Below are 26292 nucleotides of genomic sequence, written 5' to 3' on the forward strand. Positions count from 1 at the left end.
TGAACAATACGGGAGATACGGGTACTCATCGCGGTCCGCATCGCCTTGTAACATCCGTGGCTCGGTGGTAAGCACTTTATATTTGAAATCTGAACGTTTATGTTTATGTGAGAGATGGCAATGTGAAAAAATCGAACACAACTTTAGACCAGGGGGACTCGGCACCATGACGCTTGTATACAAGCGTCATGTGAACCATGGCTAAGTATTTGAGTAATGTACTTGGTTGCTTTCCACCACTGGGTATGCATAAACCTTTTTGTGGGAGCTAACTACTGATGTCTAAATTTGAACACCAAGGCATTAAAGTACCTTAAACCCTAGTGTGTGGTTTTGTTTCCGCGCTCGTGACGTCATACATACAACATGGCGACACAGGGCTGACCAGAAGGAACGAGGACAGTTGAGTTCATATCGTATACAATTCACATACGATAACAAATACTATTCTATTCCACACGTTATAGTTGAGTTTGTTGGTGAGTAACATTTCTTTTACAACAGGAATGAACGGTAGTGCAGTGCAAAACGTTGCATTTCTTGTATAAAGAAAGAGGGAGAGAGCGTTTGAGTTGGTTTGTTTATTTGCAGCTTGCAGCTAAGAATAAACAACAACAGTGATGATGTGCACGACACTAAATAAATATACGATATACGAGAGGATAAATAAAAAAAACAATTTAAGCCCCTCACCCCCTCCAAGAAACGTAGAAGAAACTCTAGATACTATTTTTGATATCTGGAATCTAGAGTTGCTATGCCAACCCTAAAAGTAGCAATACCACAATGTAGAAATACTCTGTTACAAGAGAATGTCCTGCATGAGCAAAGGTACTATAGTAATAGGCTCGAATTAGCCTTAGATAAAGACTCGTAGATGTATTTTCTTTTATCGATTTTGACATGTTTTATCTCTACGAGAGTCTTAGCTACCACCCCCCAGATTGCCCTGGTGTATCAGCAGCAAAGCCCGTTCTTCTCCAAACATGTACAAATGCAAAATACGAGGTGCTTAGCCGCGTACCCCAATTGTTAACTCGGTGTCCGTTGTGTTTGTCCAATGTATTTGTCCATATTTTTCAATAAAGAAGTGTTTTAATCCCGTCTGTGCCCGAACGCCATTTCCCCCCTCGTTTCCTTCCTGTTTACATTGAGTGTAATTCCGGCTTTCACCGGATGCGCCCCGTCATCACTGCCCACTGGGAACTTCCAACAGAATCGTCCACAGACGGGATTAAAACACTTATTTATTGAGAAATATGGACTAATACATTGCACAAACACACCGGACACCGAGTTAACATTTAGGGCACGCGAGTAAGCACCTTATATTTTGCAATTGTACATCTTTAATTGGAGAAGTACAGGTTTTGGAGCTGACATTGCAGGGGGGGGGGGGGCTAAGACTCATAGAGATACAAAAAAATCAAAACCAATAAAATACATCTACAAGAGGCTTTATCTAAGGCTAGTAGGACTAGGACCGGGCAATATGTATTTGAGACAACATTATATGAGACTAGATATCATGTGGGATTTTGAATATCGTTATGTTGTGTGAAAAAAATACGTATTTTCTATCACAACTACAAACTACTCCTTTAAGCCTTTTTTTATACCTTGAGAAATGTTATTATCATAACAATATGATATTATCTTCGTGTGTGTGTGTTTTCTCAATACAGAAGGGTTGCGTCTGCATGACATCAGAATGCCTGGGAAAGGCTCAGATCGCTTCAAACCAGGACAGCTGGTCTTCGCCAAGATGAAAGGCTTTCCTCACTGGCCTGCCAGGGTGAGTTTATTTATCATTTATATTAACCACGTCATTAACCCTCACACTGGCATCCCTGTCTTGGAACATGATTTTTTTTCTTCAAATTTTTCATGTATGCATGCCAGGCTGTCATGGATGAGGGTGGATGAAAGACTGGCATAGACACACACGACCGGAAGCGGAAGGCCTACAAATTCACGCCCACTTTTGACACAGCGCCGCTACTCGGGGTCCGTTAGAACGATGAACTGCAGCTCTCAATGCAATCTCTATGAGAGGCATTGTAAAATACCGTCATTTCACTGGTTAACTACTGAGGCTGTAGCGATTTTTTTTGTGTTCTAATAAACTGTCCCATTTGTTTAATTTGTCCTTTTTAGTGTCCCATATCTGTCATCTCGATATACTACCCACAATATACTATAATATACTCCATCAGTGTGTCAAAACCGCTAGCATCGGAGATCTAGAGTTTAAGTGGTCGCATGGTATATACGTCACGGACGCATCCCTTGAGGTTTTCAATACCCAGAAAGCTGGCGAAAGTGGCCGTTATCAAGATGTTATCTCTGGAACAGAAGGTCCAATCTGCTCAAGCTTGTTGGATGCGTGACTTTGAGGACATTAAGCACGCATTGACACCTTTTCGGGTTATTTGTTTTTTTTTAGGGGAGGCGAGATCTTAGTTGGGCAGGCGACCGCTTGTCCTGCCTCTACAGTGGGTACGCCACTGGTCGCCGCTCGGCGCTCGTAAAGACAGCGATGTCACTGAAATGCGAAAACTTGTCTGTCTGCCGTCTCGCCTCTGCTGTGTTAACATTATGGGTAACTCGTTAAAGTGGCAAATTAAATGTGAAACACATCAACTATTAAGAAAACAAGAAGATATGTTGACAAAGACACTCCATACATTTGGAAACATATTTTTATTTAAATCAATATCGTCTCCAGTTAATGTAGGAATATTTTAAAAGTAGGCTAATTCTCATATCCTCTCATAGGGATTGCATTGAGAGCTGCAGTTCATCGTTCTAACGGACCCCGAGTAGCTGCGCTGTGTCAAAAGTGGGCGTGAATTTGTAGGCCTTCCGCTTCCGGTCGTGTGTGTCTATGCAGCCTTATACTGTTTTTAAAGAATGTGTATTCCTCACAGAAACCCTTCAGTTTATTTTTTACAGCTATTACCTGCAAATAACATTAACCATAATTATAATACTAGACAGGCACTAAGTGGTCACTTTACTTTACCTCTGCCCAGAACCAATGCACTTAAGAAAACAGTAATGTACAGAGCCATTGCATACTGGGATGTGCTCCCCCCCACATTTGACTCTAACAAGAAATAAAATTGGTTTAAAAAATAAACTTAAAGAAGCAATAATCAGAAAGGAAATTAGATTAGATTAGGTTGATATTATTTTAGGTATTTTGGGACCGGTTTTGTTTGTTTTAAATTCTTATTTTACTGTTTAATTATGTTCTCTAAGTTTGTGTTTTTGTTCACTAACATTGATTATGTATTATGTTGTACTGCATTTTATGATTTGTATTGTGATTGTTTTTTGCCTGGACCCCAGGAAGAATAGCCTCCACTACGGTGTAGACTAATGGGGATACTGAACTCGTTGACTGCCAGAGTTAAAACATCGTCTATAGCTGCCCTTGCCAGCAATTCCGAGCGTTTTGGTAGTCATGGCTTCCAGTTCCCACCTGATGTTGTGTGGGAGTTCCACTTCCGACTGCTTCAAACCATACTGAATAACCGCTAACTTACATAACGTCTTCAGACTAGGACTCACGTCCACGATGTACACGTTATTGGACGTTTCTAATCTTCCAAAGACGATTATACGATCTCCCACCATGCAACAGCCCAGAAGATTCGTCTTAGACAGGCCTTTCCCCTTGGGCTTAACCTTCTTCACGGAGAGGGTCTCTGGGTTGAGTTTCCACAGATTGTTTAAGATCTTGCCGTAATTGCAAATATTGCCAAATATGTACAGCTCTCCATTGTAGACAGACAAGGTTGAATGACTATTGTGTCCTTTCGGAAGAAGCTCTGCAGAAGGTGTGCTCAGCCAGCAGTTGGTCTCTGTGTCAAACACTCTGATGTTGTTGTAGTACTCATCCATAACCCCCCAGCCCCCATATACAAACATCTTTGTCCCGACGGCCGTGGCGGAGTGAAGTCGTGAAGCAGGTTGGGGAGTGCCTCCGGCGTTAATGAAAGACCAGACCATTGAGGTGGTGTCCAACCTGTAGACGGCATTAGTGTGGTTGTTCCTCTGTATAGATACACGGGTAGTTCCTCCGTATACATACATGACCTTCTCTAAGGCACAGGCGGAGTGGTGACTCCTTGACCCCGGAACGGTCCCGGAAACCCCGGGTTCGAACCACCTGTGAGTGTCGACATCAAATGCATAAAGCGCCTCGCAGTAGGGCCGCCCTCCCCAGATGTAGACCCTACCTTCTATCAACACGACTGTGTTGGACCGACGCAGGGGACATTTTGTTCCAGTCGTGACCAACTTCCTCCAGCGTAAAGACACTGAGTTGAAGACGTGCACGTCGATCTCACACACACTGCCGTTCCCATTAAAGTCCCCTCCAAAGGTGTACATCTCGCTCTCCACTGCAATAGCAGCATGTCGGTCTAGACATGGTCCTCCACTCAGATGGTATTCAGTACAGCGGAGCATTTCTCACACCGTAGCTTAAGTCTTGCTCTGTAAAAGTAGAGTCCTAATGTTGTGGTGTTGCTATATTGCTTATTATTGGTTTGGTGGCACAAACGGTTGGCCAATCTAAGAAGCAGATGACGGTAAATCCTCCACGCTGCACAACAGGCACTCCGTTCAGCAGTGCTGACCACTACTATTCAGGATAAGTTGGTTAAATCGGGTGGATTTCTTGCTGAAACGTGCTAAATGACATCTGTTTTATGTGACAATCCATTTTAAACAACATGTTTATGACGTTGTGACGTCGTTAGGTGATGATGTCATTACGGAGATTACCCTATGACGTTACTCCAACTGACCGCCGTCTGGGAGATGTCAACAGAATGTCAGCACGTTGTTAATAAATGAGAGGAATCACAAATAGTAGCAAATAGTTAGCCTGGTAAACCCTCCCTCCGGAAATCTCATTTGTAATTTATTTCAGGAGTGAGTCTGGCATGATCGCCCATTCTGCAATTTTGGCTGTGGGCTGGAGTTGGGCGGGAGTAATACCGTTGACTGACAACCCCTTCAGCCAATCAGCAGTGTCCCGATTCAGCCAGTGCATTTTTACCACCTCCAGACTAATGTGACGCAACGGGACTTTTGAGACGGCCATGCCCAAAATAGGTTGCCTTATTCGGATACATGCGTGTCACTGCCCGCCCCTGCCGGTTCTCTAAATTTTTATTTGATATATATGGTCATGATTAATTGATCACATATATGAAGTTAAACAACTAAATTCTATCCAAACGATATCTTAAAAGTAAATTCCGTGTTTGAGAGCGTTTTAAAACCGAAAGTAAAAAGTTGAACTGCCCACAGAAAACAATGGCGGCTCGTTCCATTTTTGTCGGCTGCACTCGGTCCCATTCGGGCTCACTCGAACTCGCCACCTGATTGGCCAACTTTCGCTGTCAATCACAGAACGATGAGCGACGACGCTGATAGGCTCGGCTTTTTGGTAATGCGCTAGAAACGCCCATACAAGCCTTCATGCCAGACTCCTTCCTGAAATCAAATGGAAATTAGATTTTCCGGAGGGAGGGGCTTTACCAGGCTAGCAAATAGTAGCCCAATTTCTTTTATGAAAACAAATAAAAACCAAAGTAAAAAATATATAAATTAAATGCATCGTTTTACTGATAATATGAGTCACTTACAACTCTTACTAGCGATTAACTTTTAAATGTTAATCCTTAACATCCCTAACACAAAGTCATTTGTACTTTTGGTTGATTGTGTGTGTGTGCGTGTAGGTCTGTAAGATGGAGGATGATAACAAGAAGAAAGTCCTGGTGTATTTCTTCGGAACACATCAGAAGTAAGTGCAGTACATCCAGCTGTCAATCAGTGACATCACTTCCTGTTGGTTAACATACCAGAATACAAGTAGATGGTCTTCACTCTCTGTTCATTATCTGTTTTTGTCTTTAACGGGGCATGAAAACCATTGGCCGATTTTGTAGGTTGTTTTCCTTTGAGCGATGCCACAATTTTGAGTCCTAGACCAGCGATTACTTATTTTGACCAATATTTTGTCAAAAGTGCAACATTTTGTGGTATGCACCTGCTTAGCTAAATAGATACTGGCAGAAAGGATGTGCCTATACACAGGGGCTGGAGTTTGCGCGTCAAAAGAAGTAGGGTGATCTTACGTGACGAGAGCCTTTGCTGTGGAAACGGCAAGCGTCTCAGCTCGTCACCTTGATGTGGACTGTCCAGTTTTAGAATGTCGCAAACCACAGTTTGGGGAACTCTGTTGCAAGTGGTTGCAAGTTTCCAATGGGCAAGTCACAAATCCTTGGTCTGAACTAGGCTTAACACAGCCATTATTAATTTGATGAGCTGCGGCTCTGTTGCTTACATCACAGTGTATTAACCACTTAAACCCTCTATTCTTAGTAAAGCAGACCTGAGTTTCAACTGTACTTTTTTCCGTCTACACCAAATCTCTTCGGCAAAAAGCTCAGAACGCAACACGCTGTGAGCTTGTAGATCGTCTATTTGTGGCTAATGTTCCCCCTAGAATATGGATTGCTGGGAGTTCAAGTGGGTATGGCCCGGCCGGCGGCCATGTTTTTACCCTGTTGTAGTTTTGAAAGTGAACTGGAAAACAAACTACAGAACCAGCCTAGGGAATCGGCCTAGGGTTTCATATTACCCCTTTAATAATTATTCTTTGTCTCTTCCCCTCCCAGTGGGTTTGTTCCAGTAGAGAACGTTGTGCCATATTCAGGCAACAAACTGCGCTATGGAAGCAGCGGGTCAAGGGTTCGGGGTTTCACAGAAGGGATGTGGGAGATCGAAAACAAACCTGGACTTGGCAGCAGAGCACCCAGAGTAAGGACCAGCTTCTCTCTCTCTCTCTCTCTCTTGCTCGCTCGCTCGTGCACACCGCCACTAGGCTAAAGGAAGAATTCCACGTATTTGTTGTCACGTGTATTCTATGCGTAAAAAAAAAAAAAAAAAAAACTTTGACAATAATTGCCAACACCAATGTCATCAAAAAAGTAAAATAATGGCTGATATAGGCCGGGTGGTATTTTCATTTCCTTTCTCCTTCATGTTGATGTTGATGTGTGTCTTTGTCTCTCTACAGGTGCCTGTTGTGACCAAGAAGGACAGTGGACAAACAGTCGTGGTAGGAGACTTAATGAATAAAACATTATTTAAGCTACAATATTCTTTATAAATGTATTAAAGAAAAGAAACAATCAATAGTAGGGATGCCCTCGACTAATAGTTATAGGAATTTGTTGACTAATTGATTAGTTGATTTAATCAACAAATGTGTAAAATAGGCCCTATGCAAGAAAGCCATATCGGCAAAAGAAAAATGCTTCCTTAATTCCTTTCAATGATACTGATTAAGGCTCTGTTAGTTTATCATGTACCCATAGCTCTATTTTAAAGAAAATAACAAGAACATGTTTTTTGATTAGTTATGTTAATATTTTCTGTAATGTAATGTTGCATCAAGGATTCCTGTAAGTCCATGCATGAAATCAAACTATGCTCTGTGCTCCTTGGAGCACAGGTCTCCGCCAGGTCAGGTAGGTTATTGTGGGCCAGCAATGTTGATGGAATATGAAGAATTGGACAGATCCTTCTTGATCAAATGACTATAGAGATAATGTGTACCGATTTGCGTGATGTTTGGACAACATCTGTAGGAGTAATGTCCAAAAATGTGTTCTGCTAAAATCAGCCTCCTGGTGGCGCTATAATAGGGCAATGTCAAAAGGGTGGCATTTGTTCCTCAACGTAGAGCGAAATCTGCGATTTCAGGCATTTTGTTCAAAACAGGCCATTCCTGCAAACTTTAAATGTCAATCTTAGCCAATCAGGATGGAATATGAAAAATCAAGCTGATTTTAAAGATTTCAAGTGGCATTTCTTCCTCTGCCTAACCGGAATGTGCGTGCAAAATTTCACAGAAATTGCACGCTGTGTTCATTATTTGAAGCATTTTGATCAAAACAGAGTATTCCTGCAAACTTTGAAAGCCAATTTGTTTAATGACTATAGAGATGCTGTGTACCGATTTGTGTGGTGTTTGGACAAAATACTACAGATTTGTGTTTTGCTAAAATCAACCTCCTGGTGGCGCTATAACGGGCCGATGTGAAAAATTTGGGATAGAGGTTCTGCTCTGGCATCCAGGGAGTGTATGCACAGTTTCATGTCGACCGGGCCAACGTTGCCGGAGATTAGCTGTACACAGACAGACGGACGGACGGACGGACGGACGGACGGACGGACGGACGGACGGACGGACGGACAGACAGACAGGGGGCAAAACATAGTCTCTGCCACGCCTTCGGCTGGGCGGAGACGATGAGCAAATGAAATGGTTGTACCATTGTGATTTCCCGACAGTGTGGGGAGGGAGTTGGCTCAGAAAATAGCAGGTGCTGCTTGCGGGTCTCTTGTTACACAGTCATTGTTTGAACCATTGAAGGTAGCTGTTTAGCGCTCCGTTTTGGTTTTGCTTCTGGATAAACCCCAGTGTCTCCTCGGCTGTATTTTTTACAAATCCATCCACAGTAACTGTTTGGTAACTGAGTTTAGTCCAATTTGACATTAAGAGTTCTTCCAGTTGCTCACTGTGACAGTTCAGAACTTTAAGGGTGATTTATACCATACTTGGTTGGTTACTGTTGCGCAACCAAGTATAAATCAGGCATTCGCTTGCGTTGCCCAGTCAGAAACGGCCCATCACCCTCTGTCCTTTTATCACGCCCCTCACCCATGGCAAATGAAGGCTGGGTATGTAAAAAAAGATGAAGATTAAACTTATGTTAACTGTATGTCTCTGTCTGTGGTGTTGTTTCTCTTCAGAGTCCAGCAAAGAAAACTGAGATGAAAGCTACAACGATCAAAACTCCTGCTAGCAAAACGGTTTCACCTAAAACTACACCTCAAACCAAAACTACAGCTAAAATTAAAGCTACACAAGCTAGACAAGCTGCTACTAAAGCTACACCCACTGCTAGTAAAGTTACACCAACTCCTATTAAAGCTACGCCCACTGCACCTACTGCTAGTAAATCTACACGTGCTACTAGTAAAGATACACCTACTGCTAGTACAGTTACACCGGCAACACGTGCTACTAGTAAAGATACACCCGCTACACCCACTGCTAGTAAATCTACACATGCTACACGTTCCACTGGTACAGCTACACCTACTGCTGGTGAAGATACACCTGCTGCTATTAAATCTGCACGTGCTACACGTTCTTCTGGTACAGCTACAACCGATACACCTACTCCTGGTAAAGATACACCTGCTGCTAGTAAATCTGCACGTGCTACACGTTCTGCTAGTACAGCTACAACTGATACACCTACTGCTAGTAAAATTACACCCGCTACACCTTCTGCTAGTGAAGATACATCTACTGCTAGTAAAGACACACCTGCTTCTCGTACTGTTGGTAAAGATACACCTGCTACTCCTACTGCAAGTAAAGATACAGGTGCTACACCTACTAGCCAGGATACACCTGCTACACCATCTGCTGGCAAAGATAAACCCGCTACATGTACCGATAGTAAAGATACACCTACTGCTAGCAAAGCTCCACCCGCCACACTTAATGCTAGTGAACATACACACCTTATATCTACTGCTAGTAAAGCTCCATCCGCTACACCTATAACTAGTAAGGCTAGTGAAGATACACCTACTCCTAGCAAAACTCCACCTGCTGCACCTACTGCTAGCAAAGATACACCCGCTACACCTATTGCTAGCAAAGCTCCACCTGCTACCCCTACTGCTATCAAAGATACACCCACTACACCTACTGCTAGCAAAGCTCCACCCGCTGAACCTACTGCTAGCAAAGATACACCCGCTGCCCCTACTGCTAGCAAAGCTCCACCCGCTGAACCTGCTGCTAGCAAAGCCCCACCCGCTACCCCTATTGCTAGCAAAGCTCCACCCGCTGCACCTACTGCTAGCAAAGCCCCACCCGCTACCCCTACTGCTAGCAAAGCTCCACCCGCTACCCCTAATGCTAGCAAAGCTCCACCTGCTATACCTGCTGCTAGCAAGGATACACCCGCTATACCTGCTACTAGCAAAGATACACCCGCTACCCCTACTGCTAGCAAAGATACACCCGCTATACCTGCTGCTAGCAAAGATACACCAACTATACCTGCTACTAGCAAAGATACACCCGCTACCCCTACTGCTAGCAAAGATACACCCGCTATACCTGCTGCTAGCAAAGATACACCCGCTACCCCTACTGCTAGCAAAGATACACCCGCTATACCTGCTGCTAGCAAAGATACACCCGCTACCCCTACTGCTAGCAAAGATACACCCGCTATACCTGCTGCTAGCAAAGATACACCCGCTACCCCTACTGCTAGCAAAGGTACACCCGCTACCCCTACTGCTAGCAAAGATACACCCGCTACCCCTACTGCTAGCAAAGATACACCCGCTACCCCTACTGCTAGCAAAGATACACCCGCTACCCCTACTGCTAGCAAAGATACACCGACTATACCTGCTACTAGCAAAGATACACCCACTATACCTGCTGCTAGCAAAGCTCCACCCGATACCCCTACTGCTAGCAAAGATACACCCGCTACCCCTACTGCTAGCAAAGATACACCCGCTACCCCTACTGCTAGCAAAGATACACCCGCTACCCCTACTGCTAGCAAAGCTCCACCCGCTACGCCTACTGCTAGCAAAGATACACCCGCTACTCCTACTGCTAGCAAAGATACACCCACTATACCTGCTGCTAGCAAAGCTCCACCCACTACCCCTACTGCTAGCAAAGCTCCACCCGCTACCCCTACTGCTAGCAAAGATACACCCGCTGCCCCTACTGCTAGCAAAGATACACCCGCTGCCCCTACTCGTAGAAAAGAGACACCCGCTGCCCCTACTGGTAGCAAAGCTCCACCCGCTACCCCTACTGCTAGCAAAGATACAGCCGCTGCCCCTACTGCTAGCAAAGAGACACCCGCTGCCCCTACTGGTAGCAAAGATACACCCGCTGCACCTACTGCTAGCAAAGATACACCTACTATACCATCTGTTAGCAAAGCTCCACCTGCTAAACCGATTGCTAGTAAAGATGCACCCGCTACAACTACTTCTAAAGATGCACCTGTTAATACAGCTACACCCACCGCTAGTAGAGCTACGCCCGCTACACCCACTGCTAGTGAAGTTACACCCACAACACAGACTGCTAGCAAAACTGCACCTGCTGCTATCAAAGATAAGCCTGCTACACATACTTCCAGTAAAGCTACACCTGCTCCGATTAAAGCTGCTACACCTACTGCTATTAGAACTATACTTATTCCTAGTGGTGTTACACCCGCTACACCCACTGGCAATTTAGCTACACCCCCTACACCTACCGGTAGTAAAGATACAACTCAGACACCTACCACTACAAAAGACACATCTGCCACACCAACCGATAGTAAAGTACCACCAACTGTCAGTAAAGCCATACCCGCTACACCTGCTGATAGTAAAGTACCACCAACTGTCAGTAAAGCCATACCCGCTACACCTGCTGATAGTAAAGTACCACCAACTGTCAGTAAAGCCATACCCGCTACACCTGCTGATAGTAAAGTACCACCAACTGTCAGTAAAGCCATACCCGCTACACCTGCTGATAGTAAAGTACCACCAACTGTCAGTAAAACTACCCCTGCTTCACCTACTACTAGTAAAGTACCACAAACTACACCTGCTAAAGTTAATTCAAACACAGCTGCTCCAAACCAGACTACGGCTACAACCACAACAGAGTCCAAACCTCCACCCGGCAGCATAACTCCACCTACAAAGAAGACTTCCGCTCCTTCTACTAGCACTGCTGCCACAGCCACTAGTACAAGAGCTAGTAGAAGTACAGCTCCAACTAAACCACCAGAGCCTAAATCTGCCTCTGACAGCAGTAAACCTACAAAGGTGACTACAGTAGACCTCTCGAGTACTAGCGTTAGCAAAGCGCCACACTCCAAGAGAACTCCTACTGTTGTACTGGTCTCTGTTGGAGACAAATACAGTGTAAGCCTAGCTTCAGCAGGAAGATCTTCTACCAGTAAAGACGCTCCCAGCACCACCAGAGGCAGAAGTTCGAGTGCGGCTGCAGATGCCAAGGGCACAGCTCACACACAGACTGCTGGGGTTGGTCTGAATGTCTTTCTGTTTTTATTAGCACTCTTTTATCACTCATATGTTCTAATCCATCTTAGATCAATTTATTATCTCTTTTCATGGCTGTAGTACATTATAGTACTTTATTTTATTTTATAAATTACATGAATGATTCAGACCCATTTAGATAGCATATGATATAGTACATGTATTTGTAATGGAGAGTGATTCATGTGTTTCTGTCCAGCAGACAAAGAGAAAGACGCCTCCCAGTACTGCTGCCAGCATGCCAAGTACTGACACACACACACACACACACACACACACACACACACACACACACACACACACACACACACACACACACACACAAATGTTATGAAAACAAAAAGTCAACAGGAACACAAAATGTTAACTAATGAAAAATGCAAAACTAAAATTACGCTCCCAATGAAGCCTGACTACATTTTTGGTTTTATTCCAACAGCCACCAAGAAACAGAAGAGTGAACATGTGAAATCAGCTCCAGAGAGCGACAAAGAGAAGGAAAGAAAGAGAGATGGGAAGACGGAGAAAACGGAGGGAGAGGAGAAGCCTACCGAGAGCCAAGGAGCAAAGAGGAAGAGAGGGGAGGAAGAGGAGGAGGTGAAGGAGGGAGAGAAGAAAACAAAGCGGGTAGGAGAAAGAGAGAGAGGAGAGCAGGAGGATAGCACCTCTGCTGAGCCTGAAGAAGTGAGACTTCACTTTATTCAGATTAACATCATCCCCCTCACAAAGCATGTTGGAGGAGGCAATTATCATTCATTATATATGAGCATTTATTTGTATACGATCATTAAAAAGTTATACATATGTATATATATACCGTATATACACACACACACACACACACACACACACACACACACACATATATATATGATTAATATGTATTATATGAGCATGACAATTCATTACACACAATTTGGTATTCTTTTATGTTATGTATTTTATTGGCATCTATATAATAATGTATATTGCATGTGATATACAGATAATTTGTTATATATTTCATATAATAATATGTTTATTATGATTAATTGTTGTATTGTGTGTGTGTGTGTGTGTGTGTGTGTGTGTGCGCAGCGCCAGCGTGACCTAGCTGCAAAGAGACAGAGTGTGTTGCGTTCTCTGAGAGGTCTACTGAGTACACAGTAAGACACACACACATTTCCATAGATACATACACAACGAAGTATACAGGGTGTAAGTTAACAGTAGCTGTGAACGTATGACTAGTGGAGGATTTCTGTTTGTCCCAGATACATATTTTATCATCCCCAAATGCTTAGTCTCACGTGCTAGTGGTTCTCAAAGTGGGGTCTGGGGACCCCCAGGGGTCCTTGAGGGAGTTCCCCAGGGGGTCCCCAGCAAATTGTGTTAATATACTGTAGCAACAAAATTATTTTAACCACTTTAACCTTATATACATTGGCTTTTTTGAAAATAGCTGATCTACAAGCTCACGTAGATCTGCTGTTTTCAAAAAACCTTGGAATAAATGTGAACAATATTGAAACATTCTTGAAACATTTTAACAACACAAATCTTGTATGGGGGTCCCTGGCAGAAACTATTTTCTGACCGGGGGTCCGTGGCCAAATACTTGTTAATTTTGGGGTCCTTGACATGAAATAGTTTGTGAAGCACTGCTCTAGACACCTGTCACACGAGCATTATGTACTGTATCCGTAACAGTCATGTGTCGTGGGAAAAGACCTCAGAAACCAGTGGTTCTCAAACTTTTTCGTGCCAAGGACACCCAAAATTGATAGGTACGTGGCTGCGGACCCCCATTTGAAAATATATATCCAGGGTCACCCAGAAGCAAAGATTTTGGTTAAAATGTTGGCCTTTTAAAAAAACATTAGAAGATTTGCACACATTTTTCAAGATTTTTCAGAAATAGCAGATCTATAAGCTCGTAGCGTGGCACTCTGTGCCGCGCTATGAGCTTGTAGATCTGCTATTTTTGAATGGCCAAAGTATAAAATATGGATATTTTATGAACTCATTTTGTTATCCCCCCAAGGACTCCTCGGGGTCCCGGGACCACTTTGAGAACCAATGTTATAAACAGCTTCTCTATAAATGAGTGTGTATGAATGAATATCCACTGCCGTTGATTCAATCTACTTTATATATCGTTGCTGTCGGGCAGAAACCTTGTATCTTCATATTTAAGCTTTTCATGTTCGTTTGTTTTCTATCCATAAATGAATGTCCCACTTCATCTTAAAAGATTGTCCCGCAAAAGTAGCGCAATCGCCGTTTTACAAGCTTGCACGTTGTGAGCTTGTAGATCGGCAATTTTCTTCATTTATGAAAAGTGGTTAAGTGTGTCTGTGAGTTTTATAAATATTGAACCTAGTAATGAATCTTCTAGTAATATTGATTCCATGTGGGAAAGGGGCTACGCGCGGAGACACATACACACATAATCATAACTGTATTTTTCCAGGAAGAGTGTGGATGGAGGGAAGAGAAAGGAGGTGAAGAAAGCAGACGGCAGGAAGATGGGGAGTGTGAAGAGAGAGAGTGTGTTACGTTCTCTGAGAGGTCTGCTGAAGAACAAGGAGTAAGACGCGCACACACACACACACACACACACACACACACACACACACACATACATTCATGCTCACATGTGCTCAGAAACATGTACACAAACACACACACACACACACACACACACACACACACACACACACACACACACACACACACACACACACACACACACATAGGGCTGTCACGATTACAAATTGAAGTTTAACTTTCACATAAATAATTGCGATTAGCGACAATTTAATTGTGTTTTTGGCCATTGAACATTTGGAACATGTGAATAAAAACATAATTTCTGTTTGGCTTTTTAGGATTCGTAATCAAAAGTTGCACAGGGCAAATATGACAAATTACTGAAATATACAAAGAAATTACTGACACATTTAATCATTTAATACTTAAAAAATATTTTTGGAAAATGTATGAACATTTTTCAATATGGAAACGATTATGACGATTATTTAAAATAATTGCAATTATGTAGCAATTGTGACAGGCCTACACACAGACGTCACACACACATTGATTGATTGATTGCGGTCCCTTCTCAGTTCCAGGACAAGGAAGGAGGTGAAGAAAGCGGACGGGAGGAAGAAGGGAACCCAGGGGACGACAGACAAGAAGACGGACGGCAGGAAGGCGGCCGTCGCTGCGCTGACCGACAAGAGAACGACAAGCGCACAAAGGTCAAAGGTCACGAGAGAGACGGAGGACAGGCGCAAGAGAAAGAGAGAGGAGAACGAGGGAAGAACACGGACGACGGGAGAGAGGAGCAGTACGGCGACGAAGGACAAGCAGTGGAGGAAAAAGTCAGTCATTTTTTACTTAAGTAAAAGTATCAATTCCATAATCTAGAAATACTCCGGTATTAACTCTCTCAGTGCCATGACCCGAGTTATCCCGAGTTTTTTCTGAATGCCCTCAGTGCCAGAACGAAAAAGTTTTTTGTTTTTTTTGGGGGGGGGGGGGGGATGTTCAGAACCCAAGATATCATTATCTGAAGATTTGCAGCTCCATCCACTCTTTGTAACTGAAAAGGGCTGTATCTCGCTTCCTAAGCACTTTTTTTTACTTTGAAATTGCTGGCAGTTTAGAGAACATATTTTTTTATTTCATTGGCACTGAGAGAGTTAAAAATGTACTTGAATAAAAGTACAAAAGTATTGGCATCAAAATATACTTAAAGTTGTACAATGCAAATTCACAACTAACGATTTTTAGCAACCTCTGCTGGTCACTACCGTCACTGCATACAATTTCCGTAATCCTCGATTACCCAGAATTCCATTCGTTTTCACCGGAAGCCGGAAGCGTTTCAAAAAGCGATCTTTTAATTGTTTTATACTATCTACGGATCGTTTCTCTTAGCCAGTGGAGCTTTAGTTACCATGAGCTGTGCTTTCTTTTTCTGTTCTTTTTCGATCTTCTAATCCTACATTCTCTTAAAATCAGCGTGAGGTTCCTTTTTGTTATTTGCGCGATAGTTCCTGGCCAAACAGGAAACCGTTGCGGTAGTTCCTGGCCAAACAGGAAACCAGTGCATTTCCACCTCCGTTTTCCGGCCAGATGACGTCATTTCCCCGGGAAAGTCCCCCCAGTCCACGTTCAATATAAAATATATAAATAAAAGGCTTCCGGGGGTGAAATTCATGGAGTGGGTGTTGTGAAACTTTTGCCACTCACAAAAGATATACAATTTAACTTTAGTTTTGTTGAAAACGTTACCTAGTATGCCTTTAAGTACGAAAAGCTAAAGTTAAAGTACTCATTATACAGAATGTCCCATTTCACAGTTAAATGTTTATACAAATCTTTTGAAAATAGCAGATCTACAAGCTCACAACGTGTCGAGATGCGACACGTGAGCTTTTAGATTGCCTATTTTCAAATAGCCAAAGTAAATAAGGCTAAAGTGGTTAGGGCATTTTTGTAATAATAATTTTAGTAAAAAGTATAATATTTCCCTCGAAGATGTAGTGGAGTAAAAGTACAGAAAATTGGAAAATAATAATTAATTGTGCTTAATTTGGCATTGAACTATTGGAACATAAATAAAACCACATTTCTGTTTGCCTTCGTAAAACAAAATTGCACAGGGCAGATATGACAAATAACTATTTTTTTAAATATGATTTGATATGACAAATAACTTAAGAATGACTGACAATGACCAGCAGCAATAATCAACATCATGTGGTCAAAATAGGCCATATTTAACAATTTTATACTGTAATGTTTCAGTAATAGTGGTAATAGCCGACCGTGACGCAAACGTCTATTTATGCTTTTCTTTTTTTAATTAATGAATGTATGAATATTTAACAGCAGATTAATTTATGCAGATGAATGGAAACTATTATGACAATTAGCAAAATAATTGTGATCATCTGAAATAATTGCGAATGCGATCAAGTCATTATGTTGTAATTGTGACAGGATTAAGGACAAGAAGGACAGAGTGCAGGAGGAGGAGGTGAAGAAGAAAAAGAAGAGAACGACAGAGCAGGCGGAGAACGACGAGAAGAGACAAGAGCCCACGAGCAAGGAGAGGAGGAAAGAGGGAGAGAAAACGGAGGAGAGGAAAAAGACTGAAGCGGCCCCCGTAAAGAAGGGAGCAGAGGAGAAGAGGAAAGAAGGAGAGAAAACGGAGGAGAGGAAAAAGACAGAGACGGCCCCTGGGAAGAAGGGAACGGAGGAGAAGAGGAAAGACAAAGAGAAAACGGAGGAGAGGAAAAAAACAGAGACGGCCCCTGGGAAGATGGGAACGGAGGAGAAGAGGAAAGAGGGAGAGAAAACAGAGGACAGGCTAAAGACGGACACAGCTGCTGGGAAGAAGGGAACGGAGGAGAAGAAAGAGGAGAAGAAGGAGGAGAGGAGGATCATAGGTAGGGCTGCAGCTAGCGAGTATCTTCTTAGCAATTATTATATCAATGAATTTTTCGATTAATCAATGAATCGACGCAAACAAATTATAAATGTTTTTTTTTATAATTGACTAAATTGGTTTTATTAACACATTGAGTGCCAGGGCTTTTTTAAAACAGGGTACAGTCGGTGCCTGGATTTTTAACCATTTTTTAACCTTTTTCAAGTAGTCACAAAATATTTTCAGTGATCACCGTCCTCAAGGTGATCCCCTCATTACACACATAGAGGTCTCGTACAATCGGGGGAAAAAAATTAAAAACATTAGGTAATCCGCTCCATAGTTGCAGCCAGTTGAAAATAGTCGAAAATAGTCAAAAATACATATTTTAGAAAAAAAGTACACAGGAGCCGAGATACAGGCTTTTGAAGTCATAAGTTAACCAGGAAGTGGATTGGAGTCTAAATCTTCGAAAAATGATATCTCCTGGTGCTGTGAAGAAAATAAAATAAAAATAAAAATAAAAAATATCTTTTTTTTATTTTTTTCCCCCAAAAACGGTCATAACCGTTTTTGGCACACAATGCATGGCTTCTCAAAAACGGTCCGGACCGTTTTTGGCACTCAAATGTGTTAACCACTTAATCCCTATTTTATATATTATACAAAAATAGTGAAAATAGCCGATATACAAGCTCACAATGCATTGGGATTGCAAATTTCAACATTTTCCATGAAAATCAAAAAATACATTTTATTATATTGATAAGTTTATTAACTGATTAACTGTCGCACCCCTCTTCATAGGCATGATCGTTAAAGCATCTCCTGGTCATGGAGCCAAAGTGAAGAAGATGGGAGGAGGAGGAGAGGAAGAGAGAAAAGACGACAAGAAGGCAGAAGAACGCAGAAAAGAACGAGAGGAGGAGCAGGGAAAAAAAGAGCAAGAGAAAACCTCAGCGGAAAAGACTGACAGTAAGAGATTATACCTTTTCTTTATAACGTCATATACTCAATGGATGAATGAACTTGAATCGTCTTAACGTAAAGCTATGATTCTCAGCCTCAAACAGAACCAAATAAGACCAGTTTGGTTTGTACACCCTATAAGTTACAGACCCGTAAGGGTCCATTAGGTCAATCATTCATTCATCAAGGATTTAGCTGGGGATCCCCCCTGGAACCAACCTTAGGGGGAGCAGCACTCTCCTTTTTTCAAACATTGTTTGAAAGATACACATACAGTACAGTGGGGACCAGTTAATGTCTAGATTATGACATCAAGGTTGCACTGCATGTGTGAATGGGGGTAAAAATGGACACTAATTGAACCTAAATGAACTTCTCTTAACTCATCTCAGAGAAGAAGATGACAGAAGAGAAGAAACCAGAAGAGAAGAAACCAGACAAGAGGAAGACGAGGGGATCAGAGGAAGAGAAGAGGGAACAGGAAAGGCGTGAAGGAGGGAAAACTCCAGAGGAGACGGTGAGAGAGAAGACCGGAGGAGAGATGGCGAAGAAAAATGAGAGAACTAGAGACGTAGAAGCAGACAAGAAAATGGACAGACAGAGAGAGGGATCGCCCGGAAAACCTCCAAAAATGACTGCAGGAGAGAAGACGCATGAAAGAAAGAGTGCAGAAGACGGGACGACTGCCCCAAAAACGACACGACCACTCCGGACACCAGCAACAGGAGAAAAGACAGACGAAAGAAAGAGTGCAGAAGATGGGACGACTGACCCAAAAACGACAAGACCACTCCGGACACCAGCAACAGGAGAAAAGACAGACGAAAGAAAGAGTGCAGAAGATGGGGCGACTGCCCCAAAAACAACACGACCACTCCGGACATCAGCAGCGGGAGAAAAGACAGACGAAAGAAAGAGTGCAGAAGATGGGACGACTGCCCCAAAAACGACAGCACAACTCCAGACACCAGGAACGACTGCTGAAGAAAAGACACACGAAAGAAAGAGTGCAGAAGATGGGACGACTGCCCCAAAAACAACACGACCACTCCGGACATCAGCAACGGGAGAAAAGACAGACGAAAGAAAGAGTGTTGAAGTTGAGGACTTGAAGACGGACCCAAAAATGACAAGACCGCTCCGGGCGCCAGGAACAGCAGACGAAAAAAAGAGTGCAGAAGAGAAGAAACCAGATAAGAGGAAAACGAGGGGATCAGAGGAGGAGGAGAAGAGAGAACAGGAGAGGAGTGAAGGAGGAAAAACTCATGAGGAGACGGAGAGAGGGAACACACCAAAAACGACAAGACAGCTCCGGACGACTGCGGGAGAAAAGACGGACGAAAGAAAGACTACAGAAGACGCGCCGACGGCCCCAAAAACGACAAGACGGCTCCGGACGACTGCGGGAGAAAAGACGGAGGAAAGAAAGACCGCAGAAGACGCGCCGACGGGCCCAAAAACGACAAGACAACTCCGGACACCGGGAACGAGTTCAGGAGAAAAGACGGACGAACGAAAGGCCGCAGAAGACGTGGCGACGGCCCCAAAAACGACAAGCCAGCTCCAGTCGCCAAGAGGGAGTGCGAGAGGGGAGAAGGACGAAGCGGCGAGGACTGGAGGAAGTGTGGAGGAACGACAGAAGAACATGCAACCGGTGGTGCAGCTGCAGAAGGGACAGGCTGAGCCCAGACCGGTTGTCAGTCTGACCGACTCCACCCTGCACAAGATACACGGAGACATCAGGATCGCTCTGAAGAACGAGAAACCCGTGAGCTAAAACACACACACGCACGCACGTGCGTGCGAGCGTACATACCTACACAAGCGCCAGTGGTGGAAAAAAGTACTCACATTTTTTACTTAAGTAAAAGTATCAATACTGCAATTTAGAAATACAAAAGAATAGTCAGGAATTCAAAATGTAGTAAAAGTACAAAAGTATTGGTATCAAAATGCACTTAAAGTTCAAGCTCACAAAGCGACGCGTTGTGAGCTTGTAGATCGGCTCTTTTCAAATTGCCAAAGTATATATAGGTCTGAAGTGGTTTTGTTGTAATAATCAAAATCTACAAAGTAACTAGTAGCTAAAGCTTTCAAAATGTTTGCAGTGGAGTAAAAGTAAAATATTTGCTCTGAGATGTAGTGGAGTAGAAGTAAAAGTATTGGAAATTAAAGTAAAGTACAATTACCTCGAAATTGTACTTAGTTACTTTCCACCCACTGACAAGCACACGTCGGAAATTTACTAGGAAAGCAGGAAAACATCAATCCTAGCATCTCTCTAAACCAATGGTTCTCAAATGTTTCAATTTGCCCCGGTTTGGGCCCATTACAGACCCAAATAACTGAGAGAGTGTACAAATGGAACCAAATGGACACTTACGGGTTCATTTGGTTCCATTTGTACACTCTTGAGGTAAAGAACTGAAAGGGTCCATTTGGTTCCTAACTATCCGACCACCTGGAGTCCCCGGCTTCAAGGACATCTGTGGGGACTTTGAGAACCACTGCTCTAAACGACATCAGCTTTAACTTTATTGTCACATAAAGAAAAGAAAACAAAAGTGGGTGAAATTCTTTTTCATTACAAGTTTTGAACAAGGAAGCAGGTCAGATGTTCAAAAATATTCCTGATATAAGTGGCACTGTATATAATGCTATCTAACTAACATTCTTAGCATTTGTGGGTATATGTACTGTATGTACATCAAAAATAAAGTAGGGTGTGTAGTGGCGGCGATCATGTCCTGAAGGCAAGGGAGTGACTTTTAGGACTTCACTGGTGTTTTTAATTGGGTGCAGGCACACCCACCCAGGGTGAGGGGAACTTAGAACGCAAATCATCTTTGCAGCATCTACAGGGTAGTGACAATCAATAGTATAAACCGTGCTGCTTTAATATGATAAACACATCTTAAATCTGTTACACTATTTTTCGCAGTCAATTGAATACTTTTGTGTTTGTGCGTGTTTGTGTGTGTGTGGCAGGACGTCAGTAGGTGTCTGCTGGCATTGGACCAGCTCAGCATGATGTATGTGACATCACAACACGTCCAAAGACACAGTGAGCTGATAGCTACGCTCAGAAAGGTACACACACACACGTAGACATACATACACACACACACACACACACACACACACACACACACACACACACACACACACACACACACACACACACACACACACACACACACACAAATAGTGCATCCATTACAAACATTTTGAAAATAGCAGACCCACAAGCGCTCGACGCATTGCGTGCGTAGATTGTCTGTTTCTGTCAGGACAACTCATAAATGGATAAAGACAACTCATGAAGGATAAGATATATTTATTGAATATAAAATTAGCAATCTATTTATTATGGTTTGGCGATGAATCGGATCTGCTTTTAGGCACTCTGATAAAGCGCATTTCCCAACCATGGACTCCCGTACATAAACAGCAGATCCAAAACAACAGGTGGTGGAGGGTGAGCAGCAATTTTAGCAACAGCAATGAACAGCAGCACAGCAGCAGCAACAGTGTGTGTGTGTGTGTGTGTGCAGCAAAAGCAAGCAGAAATGAGAAGTGCAAACTTCCAGCTTAAATAGAGTGGTCTGAGAATGAAATGAGTGTGAGTGGATGAGTATGTGGAGCTGACGTGGTCCAATGGTAGGCCACCGACAACTGCACTGAGTTCCCTGACAGAACTTGCTCTGCGCATGTCTGTGACAGGCACAACGCTCATTTTCAAAATGTTTGTATGACACCGTTGTGCAATGAACTATAATATATGGTCTTCAATTCGCACACACACACAGAGTAATAAAACAAAGACACGTGTGTTTGTGTGTGTGTGTTCAGATGCGTAGTTACCGTGCCAACCAGGCGGTGATGGACAAGGCGTCCATGTTGTATCACCGCTTCAAACACGCCTACCTGCTGGGGACGGGACAACAGATGGTCAGCCCCGACTTCCTCCGCTCCCTATTGGAGGAGAAGGAGCGGGAGGAGGAGCAAAGGGTGGAGAGGTGGAGGGAGAAGACGAGGAGAGAGGAGGGAGGGGAGGAGGAGAGGAGGAGAGATGGACAGAGTGAAAAAGAGAAAGAAGGAGCGAAGAAGGAAGCAAAGGTTGGGGAAGGAGAGACGACGCCAGGTGAGAACCTGTCTGTCTGTCTGTCTGTCTGTCTGACTGAATGTCTGTACTGTATGTATCTGACTGTCTCTCTCTGTATGTATCTGACTGTCTGTCTGTCTGTCTGTATCTGACTGTCTGTATCTGACTGACTGTCTGTATCTGACTGACTGTCTGTCTGTCTGTATCTGTCTGTCTGTCTGTCTGTCTGTCTGTCTGTCTGTCTGTCTGTCTGTCTGTCTGTCTGTCTGTCTGTCTGTCTGTCTGTATCTGACTGTCTGTATCTGACTGACTGTCTGTCTGTCTGTATCTGACTGTCTGTCTGTCTGTATCTGTCTGTCTGTCTGTCTGTCTGTCTGTCTGTCTGTCTGTATCTGACTGACAGTCAGACACAGACAGACAGACAGTGTCTGTCTGACTGTATCTGTCTGTCTGTCTGTCTGTCTGTCTGTCTGTATCTGACTGTCTGTCTGTATGTATCTAACTGTCTGTCTGTCTGTATCTGACTGTTGTTGCTTTTCCTCCATTCCAGTAGAGTGTTCCTGATGTTGCAGTCTGGATTGGTGGGATGGATTGAAGGAGGTCATACTGTACCTCTGTGGAATCATACTGCACACACACACACACACACACACAGTATATTCCACAAAATGTATAAATATACACGTATATAAATGTATAGTTTTATTTGAGTTCTTTTAAGTGGACATGTTGAGCTGTTTGTTGTTAATGTCCTTACATGTTATAAACGTTTTAGCTTTAAAAAGAAAAAGCAAGTGATGATTCTCTCAGATTTCTCTCTGCATGTTCTGAGCCTTTTTCAGCTACAATGATAGCTGTTCTGGCTGTTGAAATAGGAATTTTCAATGCAGGCTTTTTTTTGCAGACTAAGAGCTTTATCCAATCACTGAAAAGCTTTTAGTGTGCCTCACTGTGGGAAAATCTTTGTTTTTATATATATATTGCAGCACATTGACGCTAAGCGTGCAGTCACACCGAACTTTAATTTAGCTTATAAGGCAGATTCTGCCAATGCTTTTCAATGGGAATGGAGAGTTGTTTTCTTTTGCCATTTGTGGATTTCCGCAAAAAAAATGCTCCGTTCCCACTGAAAAGCATTGGCAGTATCTGCCCGCATAGGCAGAATCAAAGTTCGGTGTGACACCTGTTTAATCCTTTTTTTCCTATTTTTTCACATGTTGCTATCTTTATTATTTTCATCATTAAGGATAAGCAAACTGCTCCACAACAGTGTTGGTTGCAACAGTAATGGTGTAACTGAGAAATATATATTTTTATATACACAGATAATTAAAAGCAAGACTTTTGCACACCTACATGGTAGAAGAAAAAAATTATCCTGCACACCGTCTTCAAAATCAAAAAATCTGTTTGTTGTTTATAAAAAGGCTTACTTTTTTGCATTTTGTTGCTTTCAGGCAGAAACCTTGTATCCCCATATTTCAGCTTTTATTTTATTTTATTTTTGTATTAATGACCTACATCGTTGTACAAGAGTGTCACACAAAAGTAGTGGAAAGAAAACTGATCTACAAGCTCCCAAGTAAGCTTGTAGATCGTCTTTTTCCCACTATCTTTGAAACATTTTAAAAGTTAAAGTGGTTAAGTTTCCATGAGTTTTGTAAATGATCGTATGTCCAAAACTGGTGTTGTTTTGGACATGTTTCCACCTGACAGCAATGAATTGAAGACTGTGTGCGAGAGTTTTTTCTTCTACATATACACGGATAACAAAAAATAAAAGAAATCATCCCAGAGTACTATCTGTTTTTAATGCGGCGCAAAAAAACATGTCAAACTGTCCATCTCTGTCTGGTGTGAGGGAGCAGCCCAGTAATACAAAACAATGGGCTGCAAATCAAAACGCATTTTAAGAAATAACCGACTACAAAAAACAACCAAGTATTCAACGTTTTTTTGGTCGTCTTTTTTGGTAGAGGGCACACCACAGAACCCGAAAAATATGTAAAAACTAAGAAAATTTTCAATTTCATTGTACTGTAACTCTGTTTAGTCTCCATGTTTTTTTTGATCATAAGTAGTAGATGTAAAGAAAGGTCATGTACAGTGTGTTCATTCTATTCACACACACACACACACACACACACACACACACACACACACAAACTCTGTTTAGTCTCCATGTTTTTTTTGATCATAAGTAGTAGATGTAAAGAAAGGTCATGTACAGTGTGTTCATTCTATTCACACACACACACACACACACACACACACACACACACACACACACACACACACACACACACACACTTACTTTAGCATTAACTGTAAGCCTTAACTATAAACTGATAATATTTAAAGTTGGCAGTATTACATTCTCTCAAGTCAATAGACTATTGATCATTCTAAACACATTGAGTACATGCCTTATTCTTGTACATTTGAGATCTTTATACTCTGTCTATTACTAATGTTTTATATACTGATGTTATGAAAGCTGTCAGTTCATGCGAGTTTACCACTATCTCTTTGTAGAGACGGACAGTAGGAAAGGTTTTGTTTCCATTTAAATTTTGAACATATTTTCACCTGTACAGCTGTTTAAGTACTAACTGTTAAGAATTTGATCTCCGATCAATAAAATGTGATTTGTTTAAATATTGTGCATTTTGTGAACAATTCTTATTTCATGTGGTGGTCATTCCCTTCTGTGACTAATATCTCCATCTAGTGTCGGAGTTGATATTTCTATACCAGGATATCTAGTACTGCTGGTTTTCTATCCAAGGAGGACCTCTAGTGCTGCTAAATGTTATTGCATTCATCTGGTGACAAAATACAGATCTATTTCATATTGAAAATGTATAAATATACAATTAACAAAAATAAACAATTTAAATATATTATTGACAACTGATGTTAAGGGAGGAAATTCATTTATTTTTCATTTATTCATTTACCTCCAACAACCCTTATTGAACTTGATGGTGTGGTTCTCGGACTCGTCTGTCGACACACTGTCCGAAGTCAGCTGACATCAGATAAAGATTGAAATAGTCTGTTACAAATTAGAATGCAGAAAAACACAGCTCTGCAACAACACGGCACGTCTGCATAACTTCAGCATGTTCATGTGCATGGATACTAAACTCATTTAACTCTTCCAACAGCTAGAATGTGTAATAAAGATGGCTTTTGAGCGTGGTTAGGGAGTGCATTCCACAAATGTTTTATCACCTCAGGTTTGGTCCTTGGTCCTGTGAATTTCCAGTTGGTTGGCTGGCATTCACCGGACCTGACTAGTGGGCAGGGACAGAAGTCAGGGGCTTTGTTGTTGGGCTTGTAGGTGACTCTAATCAACTTATTCTGAGCTATTCCTATTAGTCATACTTTTTATTAAGTTGGGCCCGGGGCAACCGATGTTAGGGAGGAAATTAATTTCATTTCAGTATTAATTTACCTTTAATATATAACCCTAATTGTTCTTGATGGTGGGGTTCTCTGAATAGTTCAATATTAGTTAGGCCACAAAACCACGAATGAACGAATGAATGGCATGTGGAAAATAACACTGAAT

The 26292-nt window shown here is 42.4% G+C and overlaps 1 protein-coding gene across 4 annotated transcripts; it reads left to right on the forward strand.

The window, feature by feature from the left end:
- Positions 1 to 383: 383 nt before the first annotated feature.
- On the forward strand, positions 384 to 25335 carry LOC308101636 (uncharacterized protein). 4 transcript variants are annotated; one of them, XM_080451057.1, is made up of 17 exons: positions 384 to 479; positions 1686 to 1795; positions 5763 to 5827; positions 6705 to 6846; positions 7106 to 7147; positions 8848 to 12198; positions 12416 to 12461; positions 12656 to 12900; positions 13294 to 13361; positions 14669 to 14785; positions 15327 to 15584; positions 17212 to 17660; positions 18449 to 18616; positions 19003 to 20378; positions 21599 to 21700; positions 22463 to 22754; positions 23266 to 25335. In XM_080451057.1, exons 2-17 carry the CDS (start codon positions 1712 to 1714, stop codon positions 23277 to 23279), a joined length of 6819 nt encoding a protein of 2272 aa, XP_080307183.1. In that variant the 5' UTR covers positions 384 to 479; positions 1686 to 1711; the 3' UTR covers positions 23280 to 25335. The 4 variants fall into 4 exon arrangements, with proteins under 4 accessions (XP_080307183.1, XP_080307185.1, XP_080307186.1 ...); XM_080451059.1 differs by having other exon boundaries at positions 23269 to 25335; XM_080451060.1 differs by having other exon boundaries at positions 12656 to 12843.
- Positions 25336 to 26292: the final 957 nt, after the last annotated feature.

The sequence above is a fragment of the Gymnoscopelus braueri genome (assembly GCF_963280865.1).
Source record: "Gymnoscopelus braueri genome assembly, chromosome: 15".
In the NCBI taxonomy this organism is placed as follows: Eukaryota; Metazoa; Chordata; class Actinopteri; order Myctophiformes; family Myctophidae; genus Gymnoscopelus; species Gymnoscopelus braueri.